Raw genomic sequence first — 10,103 nt, 5'->3', positions numbered from 1 at the left:
CTGTTATCACGGAGATAAGGTTTAACATCCGTCACTATTGTATTGCGTAATATGGACTGCCACAATACAATACCTTTAGAATTTTAGAAACATTTACAAACAACATACAGGCGTTTTTATCTTTCAGCTAATTTCGTATACTTAAGTTTCAACTTTCAAATAGTAAAAGGTTTGATCGAATTGAAGAAAGAATTGAAAATCAAATGTTAAATGTATGGAAGCTGTTATTTTCATACACTAAACTTGTCAGTAGGGTTTCGTAACATTTAAAAGTATCGTAAAAGTAATCGTTAACTTTATCTACAGGAACTCATGCCCATTGCCCAGCCCTTTCATTGTCGGCCGTGTTGAACAATGACCACTGCGGCGTGCAACGTCAAAACTCAAAACCTAGTTGATTGGTTAAACATAAAATTAGAAAATACAAGAAAAAAATTCCAAAAAAGGAGGTTATATTTATTTTAGTAATAGGTTATCTATAGATCGGTGTATTTTTGTGTAACAAACAAAAATATGTGCAACTAGTTTACGTACGTAACGCCAAAATTCGTTTCTCACGCGGGAACCGTACATTTTTCCAGGGCAAAAAGTATCCTATGTCCTTTCCGGGGACTTCAAGGATCTCCATGCCAAATTTCAGCAAAATGGGTTCAGCGGTTAGAGCGTGAAGAGATAACAGACAGACAGACAGACAGACGGACAGACAGACACACTTTCGCATTTATAATATTAGTATGGATTTCAGTAAAATTGGTTCAGTGGTTACAAGAGACAAAGACAGTGAGATACACTTTCGCATTTATAATATTAGTATGAATACAAAGAGTTACTGTGCTTCTCAGCGTTGCCAGATTTTTTTTGTGCCAAGTCGGGACTTTGGAACTTTTTGAGTGAAAAGCGGGATTCTCCAGTGAAAAGCGAGACAAAGTAAAAAAAGACCTATAAAATCAAAAGTTTTTTGAAGTTTCATCTTTTTAATTGCGTTAAAATAACGTTACATGACAATAGATAGCTAAAGTAGCCAAAGAAAATCCACCTCTCTACCTCCCACACTCTTATCTTCATCACGCTACTTTCTTTGCACGCTGCACGTACGTTCGGGCTTTTCCTGAAAAGCGGGACTGAGCCTGTCCCGCGCGGGACATTTAATTTTGATGAAAAAATCGGGACGTCCCGCCAAAATCGGGACGTCTAGCAACGCTGGTGCTTCTACACTTTACTCAGATAATTTGTCGCATTCTAATTGCATAGCAACTATGATATCATATCATTTAAATATAAAAGGATTTACCATTTACATTTTGATTTCAATTTAATCCCTGTCCATTGGACGTCAGGATTATTCACTCTACTGATTAGTTTTGATCGTTGGCTGCATAGTAAATTCTCCCAGTGAAGTAACTGGGTAAATGTATACTTTTTAGCAGCCATTCTTAAAATGTACGGAGCCCTGGTGTTCCGCAAAAGAGTTGGGCGAGCGATGCATAAATTGTCCTTAAAATGACATGAGACACCTCAGCATGGAGACAAAGCGTTTCTTTTTTTGGGATTCTGTCCAAAATGTCACTTCTTAAAGGGGTTCCACCACCAAAAAAGGTTGAGAACCACTGCTCTAAAGAAAGATCCACCTGTCTTTTGGTTGCTCTCTAAGTATTTACATTTCGTTGGCCACGGCCACTAGCCGCACCGATATGGCGTCTCTATCCATACTATATACTATATTATACTATAATATTATAAATGCGAAAGTGTGTCTATCTGTCTGTCTGTCTGTCTGTTGCCTCTTCACGCCCAAACCGCTGAACCGATTTTGCTGAAATTCGGTATGGAGATACTTTGAGTCCCGGGAAAGGACATAGCATACTTTTTATCCCGAACAGTTCCCACGCGATAAACGAATTTTGGCGCAACGGAGTTGCGGACGTCATTTAGTGAAAATATATAGCCTGAACAAAATTCATACGTGGGAGAGCGACCGGAGAAATACCACGTTCTCACAGAAAACCGGCGTGAAACAGCGCTTGCGCTGTGTTTCGCCGAGTGAGTGAGTTTACCGGAGGCCCAATCCCCTACCCTAATCCCATCCCTACCCTCCCCTATTCCCTTCCCTTCCCATCCCTACCCTCCCCTATTACCCTATTCCCTCTTAAAAGGCCGGCAACGCACCTGCAGCTTTTCTGATGCTGCGAGTGTCCATGGGCGACGGAAGTTGCTTTCCATCAGGTGACCCGTTTGCTCGTTTGCCCCCTTATTTCATAAAAAAAAAAAACAATAATACATTACTTATTTTAATTCACTTGTGACCGAGCAAGCGCATAGCCTGATGGTAAGCGATCATTGCTGCATTACTAGAGGACTAACAATGGCAACTTCAAGCATAAAAAGTTTCTATAAATAAAATAAGTACTTAATTGAAAATTTTTCTTTTATTAACTAGATCTATTATAAAGCTAAAGTGACAATATAAGATAAGTTGATCGATGCGTCCATTTAATATACATTAATGTAAATGAATAGGATCATTATAAATACAGCTAGAAGTAACACATTTAAACTCTTAAACAACCATTTGTCTTCGACAACCACTAGACCGCGTCAGGTTTGAGTCGTTTTGTAGTTATAAGCAAAGAGTACAAAAAAAATTTAACTAAAAATTCGTTTCATATGAGATTTTATCAAAAAATTTTTCACCACAGTTTCAAACGTGAAATTCATTGATACAAGTTTTCCATTATTGTGGGCCCACCCATGTTATATCTAAAATATGATGTAGAATGTTGTCAGGTGATTGGGGAAAGTATCTAATCACTTCGGATTATTCGTTTCCGACGCTTTGTTTGAACTATTTGTCCGCACATCCGGTTGTTTGTGAAAGATCTTCATTATGCAGTAGTATTCATTGTCATTGACGTAAAATATCTAGACTAAATTGAAAAACATGACGTCATGAATTATGAATATTGTCTTGTTAATGGTCTTTAAAATTAAACAATATATGTGTAAATTTCACTAAAACATATAGCCAGCTACCATTTAGTTATTTTTAGTAATTAAAAATAATTGTTTAAAAAAACAAAACAACAATAAAACATTTTATTATAACTACAAACCTTGTAGAGTATTTCGTAGCACGGCGTAGCACGTAGTTCGTAGCGTAATTAATCTATAATATTATGTACTAGAGATCGCCCAATGGTCGAAATTCGACCTTAGTTCAACTACATTAGGACTTTATCATATATTTTTCAACTCTTGTCTCTGGGACTCAGCTGATCTCAGACTGGCCGTGTAAGCATTGTCTAATAGTATCTAAGATTCAATAAAAAAACTATGATAAAACAAAACAAAGTATAATTCGTATGTATAGGCTTGTCACTCAAAAACCTGTCATTTTCCTAGCGTGTGTATTGTAGTGTGTGTAATGTTTTATTTGTTAAAAAAATATATGATAAAAGCATAATTTCAAAATAATATTAGCTTGATGCACTCCTTCACCATATAAACTATAACTGTGCAAAATTTCATTCACCTACGTTTCCTCATTTTTCGTCAAAAGGGATACAAAGTTTTTGGCTCACGTATTAATATATAGATATTAATACGCGAGCGAAAAACTTTGGCTCCCTTTTGACGAAAAATGCGGAAATGGAAACTGCCTCTAGCGTAAAAATACATCATCAAACAATGACTAAAAAAACATAACATATAATAATTAAATTCTCAATATTTTATTTGGGCAGTTCCAAAATACATGACACAGAAACGTTATCAGACGTCGAACAAAACTTATTGTTTACTGTCTATGCTGGTGCTGCCTCAGCGTGAAAACATTGCAGTAATAAATCCTATTGATAAACAATTATTAAAAAACACATGTACACAATATATTTCGTTCACAATATTTTTATTTGGGCAGTTCCAAAACGTGCATCTAGTATTTATAAGTCGATGGTGCATAACAAAAGTTGTGAGTCAGTTTAGCGAAAACATTCTGTTTGCTCTCTTCCCGCCAGTTATCATTTAAGAACATTATCTGCGTTATCAGTACTAATGGCCCCTGAGGTATATAAAGGTAGTTAGTTCTGTCTCCGCATACACTCTTACGAACGAAGTCAAATGACCGTGTAACGAACGAATTCAAAATGAAGATATCACTATTGTTACTAATTGTAAGTAAATTTATATTAATATCAATCACTATAATATAGTTTTATTGTTACTTTAATACATATAGTCAGGGTTCCCTAGAACAATTTTTTTTATTACTATCAAACAAATTTTTTGTGAGTACTGAGTAACTTCATTTTGATAAGATGAACAACATTTTTATCTGCGAAAAATTTCGAAAGTGGTAGCGAACAGATATAGAAAGGATTTCATACTTTGATTTGATGGTCCTAAAATTATATGGATTGTAGTTAGCTACCCACTTTCAAGATTTTTCGCAGATAAAAATGTTGTTCGCCTTATCAAAATGAAGCTACTCACACAAAATTAGCTTGATAGTAATAAAAAAAAAATGTTCTAGGGAACCCTGACATTATTAACAAAAATTTTGAGGATGGTGACGTAATACTGCAAATTGCAATACAAATTATAAAGTTGCTTACCAAGTTTAATTTCTGTTGGGTGTTACTTTTTTGATATTATGGAGCCTCTTGAGCTGAATGAATAACTTCTTAAAGAATTATAATATTTGTGTTTTCTTTAAAATTGCAACTTTAAATTATTTTAACGATTATGTATCAACAAACTAATTGTTTATTTATTACTTACGTTATACTTTATATTTTATTTACCTACAAGTGTTAAGTTAAATGTTTGAGATTTGAAAATGTTGAAAACATTATATGGATTTACTTTATTGCGTTTGTATTATTGATCACTCAAATAAATTTTTAACTAACTTTACTTTAATTTTTTTTAATAATCTTTTATTATTGAAGCTCATTTATTAAAAAAGTTTTTTTTATATTTCAAAAGATTTCAAGCAAATATTTTTCATATTATAAATCATATTTTGCGGAATTATTTTAAATGATGTTTAATTTTTAATGTTTTTGACAGAAAGTATATTCCCTCGTAGACCTTATTATAAAATGCGAAATTCTGTTTATTAAAAATTTACCTCTTTTTATTTGCACAGGAGATTTCATTCAAAACAATACCTTAAATTTTAAAACTTAACTATTTCAGGTCGGCATCGGCATAACCTGCGCCAAGTACATCCCCCACGACGGAAGTGACCACAGGTCGCTATCGAGAACTAGGAGATGGGAGTCGAATGAGTCCACCCCATCGGAGGAAAGCAATAATTCTAACGACGATGACAACAACAGTGATGACGGTGACTCCACGGAGGAGAAACTACGTAAAAAGTTATTAGAACAACAAGAAAAAGAAAGAGTCCGCCAAGAAGAGAGGCAGAAAAAACTCGAGGAAAAGCGTCTCAAAGAGGAGCGCAAAGAACAGGAAAAGAGAGAAAAAGAGGAACGAAAACGTTTGGAACGCTTAGAAAAGGAACATCAGAAACAGGAGAAAGCTCAACGAAAAGCCGAGGAAAAATTAAGGAAAGCAGAAAGAAAACGGCAGGAAGAGCTGAATGAACTAAAGAATGACGCAGTACAGGAGTCGGCTGAAGATTTCTTGGATACGGAGGAAGAGAGTTCAGTTGAAGCTGCTGATGTATGGAGAAATCATATTTACGTCAAATATGGATTAAATCACGCAAGCACTAGACTAGAAAAGCACGCAGCGATAAGGAAATATATGCAAGAAGAATTAGGACTAACACCAAACAGCACAAACAGTGAGCGCCGACAAGCTATTATAAACTTAATTAAAAACAAATTATCTTCCAATCCAGTTGTGCGGAAAGCTATTGGCGAACAATTAGTTAGCCATTTAAGTCCCGCAGGTGTACAAAAAATGCAGACAGGCTTAGTTGAAGATATTGAAGAACTCGATAACAAAACAAGGCTACTCAATAATATTAACTTACCATGGGCAGAGCAAGCGAAGGTTCAAATCCAAGACAAGAGAAGGTTCTTATTCGCAATCTCTGAATTCTTATCAAATGTATTGCAATCTCAAAATTCAAATAACGTTGCCAACAATAGTCCAAATGACGTTAACTCAGCTGCAGCTGAAGCCAACAGTCTATCTAGTGACAAAGTTTCAGCAACTGTTCCTTGTGGAAATTCTAATAATTCACCCAGCTCTAACAGTGCTACTGATAATGTCAATAGTGTAAGCTCAGGCCAAGTTTCTAATGCGGCGTCTACTACTAATGCTGGAAGTCAAACACAAACAACAGTAAACGAGGCATCGCAAGGTCAAGGTGGAAACCCAGCACAGGCAGGAGCTAATAATGCTGGAAGTCAAACACAAATAACAGTAAACGAGGCATCGCAAGGTCAAGGTGGAAACCCAGCACAGGCAGGAGTAAATTACTTGTCGCAAACACAGGGAAATATTGTCAACCAAGGTGCGGCTTCAATTGATAATGCTGCAGGACAAGCGACAGATAACGCAAACAATCAACAAGTTGCTTCAGCAAACAATGCTGAAAATCCAACACAAGCTGGTGTAAGTGAGGTATCACAAACTCAAGGGAGCACTGTCAATCAAGACACTTCTTCAGTTGATAATGTAGGACAGTTAGGACAAGGAGTTCAAAGTGAAACATCATCTGCTCAAAATGCTATAAACAATCAAGGTACCGCATCAGACATTTCAGGCGGTGCAGCTCAGAATGTAGGAACTGAGAGCTCACAAATTTTGGGTAGCACAATTAATCAAGATGCCTCCGCAACCATTAACGCAAACAATCCTGGACAAGCAGCTGCAAGTGATTCATCATCTGTTCAAAACAATGAAGTTACCGCTTCAGACATTTCAAGTGGTGCAGCTCAAACTGCAGGAAGTGAGACATCTCCAACTTCTGGCAGCACAATTAATCAAGATGGATCTGCAACAATTAACTCAAACCAACCTGGACAAGCAGCTGCAAGTGATGCATTATCTGATCAAAATGGTGCCATAAACAATCAAGTTACCGCTTCAGACATTTCAGGTGGTGCAGCTCAAACTACAGGAAGTGAGACATCTCAAACTCCTGGCAGTACAATTAATCAAGATGTCTCTGCAACCATTAACGCAAACAATCCTGGACAAGCAGCTGCAAGTGATTCATCATCTGTTCAAAACAATCAAGTTACCGCTTCAGACATTTCAAGTGGTGCAGTTCAAACTACAGGAAGTGAGACATCTCAAACTCCTGGCAGTACAATTAATCAAGATGTCTCTGCAACCAATAACGCAAACCAACCTGGACAAGTACCTGCCAGTGATGCATCATCTGTTCAAAATGATGCCGTAAACAATCAAGTTACCGTTTCAGAAATTTTAGGTGGTGCAGCTCAAACTACAGGAAGTGAGACATCTCAAACTCCTGGCAGTAATATTAATCAAGATGTCTCTGCAACCAATATCGCAAATCAACCTGGACAAGCACCTGCCAGTGATGCATCATCTGTTCAAAACGATGCTGTGAACAATCAAGTTACCGCTTCAGACATTTCAGGTGATGCAGCTCAAACTGCAGGAAGTGAGACATCTCAAACTACTGGCAGCACAATTAATCAAGATGGATCTGCAACCAATAACGCAAACCAACCCGGGCAGGCACCTTCCAGTGATGTATCATTTGTTCAAAATGATGCCGTAAACAATCAAGTAACCGCTTCAGACATTTCTGGTGGTGCAGGTCAAACTGCAGGAAGTGAGACATCTCAAACTTCTGGCAGTACAATTAATCAAGATGTCTCTGCAACCAATATCGCAAATCAACCTGGACAAGCAGCTGCAAGTGATGCATCATCTGTTCAAAATGATGCCGTAAACAATCAAGTTACCGCTTCAGACATTTCAGGTGGTGCAGCTCAAATTGCAGAAAGTGAGACATCTCAAACTACTGGCAGCATAACTAATCAAGATGTCTCTGCAACCAATAACGTAAACCAACCTGGACAAGCACCTGCCAGTGATGCATCATCTGTTCAAAACGATGCTGTGAACAATCAAGTTACCGCTTCAGACATTTCAGGTGATGCAGCTCAAACTGCAGGAAGTGAGACATCTCAAACTTCTGGCAGTACAATTAATCAAGATGTCTCTGCAACCAATAACGCAAACCAACCTGGACAAGCACCTACTAGTGATGCATCATCTGTTCAAAATGATGCTATGAACAATCAAGTTGCCGCTTCAGACATTTCAGGTGGTGTAGCTCAAACTGTAGGAAGTGAGACATCTCAAACTTCTGGCAGCACAATTAATCAAGATGTCTCTGCAACCAATAACGCAAACCAACCTGGACAAGCACCTGCTAGTGATGCATCATCTGTTCAAAATGATGCCGTGAACAATCAAGTTACCGCTTCAGACATTTCAGGTGGTGCAGCTCAAACTACAGGAAGTGAGACATCTCAATCTTCTGGCAGCACAATTAATCAAGATGGATTTGCACCAATTAACGCAAACCAACCTGGACAAGTAGCTGCCAGTGACGCATCATCTGTTCAAAACGATGTCGTGAACAATCAAGTTACCGCTTCAGACATTTCAGGTGGTGAAGCTCAAACTATTGCAAGTGAGACATCGCAAACTCAAGATAGTGTTATTAATCAAGAAACTTCTGTAACTGATAGTACAAACCAATCAAATCCAGCTATTGCAACTGAAACGTCATCGATACAAAATAATGAACAAGTTGCTTCAGTAGATAATGCGAATAGTCAAACACAATCTGGAAATAATATAGATCAGTCAACGCAATTGGTCGCAGATGAAACACTACCTGCTCAAAATCAAGACACTGCAACAGTAGACACTACTGTGAATGAGCCATCGCAAGTCCAAGGTACTGTTGTCAATCAAGATGCTGTTGTTGATAGCATAACTCAACTGGGAGGTGAGGAAGCTCAAGCTCAGCAATCTCAAGGCACAACCAACAATGTTCCTTCAACAGATAACACTGTTCTAGCAGATCAAACTTTGGTAAGTGAAACATCACCAGCGGTAAATCAAGAAATTGCTTCCACAAATAATGTTGACGCTGTCGCCACTCAGTCCAATACTGTAAATGAACCCGTAGACACACAAATAGGTTCAGGCGATGGCCCTACTCAATCAACAAGTGACTCTTCTATAAACCAAGAAAATGTTGAAAACAATATTGCAAATGATGGCGTTTCACAAGTTGTTGTAAATACTGATTCCGAACTCACAACATCGCAAGCGCTTCCTGTTAATAATGGTTATGTCAATTCAGAAGCTACAGATAATACAGTAACAGAAAGTTCAGTACCAGTTGAACCTCAAACAATATCTAACATCGATGCATCTCAAGCAATTCCTGTAGAAACAGCAACAGATAATGTAGAAAGTGCACCTACTAGTGAGGCTGTTTTGGTTGATAACAATACGTTGGAAGCAGCAACAGAGAACACTCAGTTAAATAAAGCAGAAAATAACACAAGTGTCACATCTGAAGCCCCGAACACTGGAGATACCATTAATCCTCTTGAGAACGTTATTGTAAATCAAGAAAATACCGAGAGCAGCAACTCTATCGCAGCTGACGGACCTTGGGAGACGCAGACTAAAGCCACATCCGAAGTTTTACCAGCTGAGAATGTGACAGAAAATATTGAAAACACTACGGATGTCGTAGTCGAAGCTACTGAAGCACAGGCAACTGTTGACATAACTACCGAAGCAGTTCAAGAAACCGTCACAGACGGTATTACCATACCAGTCGAGCCTGGTGCGTCCATTGTAGAAATTACTCAACAGTAATCAATCTTAAATAACAAAAAAGGAATAACTTAATTTTAAATACTAGACACTGTACATAATAAATATTTGTTGTTAAAAATTTATGTTAGCATTAGAATACTTAGTAAAAATGGATCGTAACACTATTTATTTTGCTCCAAATAAAACAAATGCATTTAATTCTCAACTAATATTTTATTACTCCTTACGTCTTAAATACATAATAAACATATTTACATTATTATTTTAACTATATAAAACTA

The 10,103-nt window shown here is 37.3% G+C and overlaps 1 protein-coding gene across 2 annotated transcripts; it reads left to right on the top strand.

The window, feature by feature from the left end:
• The first annotated feature begins 4,077 nt into the window (after positions 1–4,077).
• Positions 4,078–10,027, top strand: LOC121735377 (extracellular matrix-binding protein EbhA-like). Of its 2 annotated transcripts, XM_042126189.1 has the most exons (3): positions 4,078–4,169; positions 5,197–6,357; positions 6,439–10,027. In XM_042126189.1, exons 1-3 carry the CDS (start codon positions 4,143–4,145, stop codon positions 9,859–9,861), a joined length of 4,611 nt encoding a protein of 1,536 aa, XP_041982123.1. In that variant the 5' UTR covers positions 4,078–4,142; the 3' UTR covers positions 9,862–10,027. The 2 variants fall into 2 exon arrangements, with proteins under 2 accessions (XP_041982123.1, XP_041982121.1); XM_042126187.1 differs by having other exon boundaries at positions 5,197–10,027.
• Positions 10,028–10,103: the final 76 nt, after the last annotated feature.

Source organism: Aricia agestis, chromosome 17, assembly GCF_905147365.1.
Source record: "Aricia agestis chromosome 17, ilAriAges1.1, whole genome shotgun sequence".
Classification (NCBI taxonomy): Eukaryota; Metazoa; Arthropoda; class Insecta; order Lepidoptera; family Lycaenidae; genus Aricia; species Aricia agestis.
The sequence above is the reverse complement of the archived record's forward strand: the minus strand, read 5'-3'. Positions and strand labels throughout refer to the sequence as shown.

What these genes read in the sequence shown, in the direction of transcription:
- LOC121735377 (XM_042126187.1), top strand. Translation starts at nt 4,143, where the DNA reads ATGAAGATATCACTATTGTTACTAATT. An exon ending in TATCACTATTGTTACTAATT is followed by an intron (nt 4,170 to 5,196) that starts GTAAGTAAATTT and finishes TAACTATTTCAG; the next exon opens with GTCGGCATCGGCATAACCTG.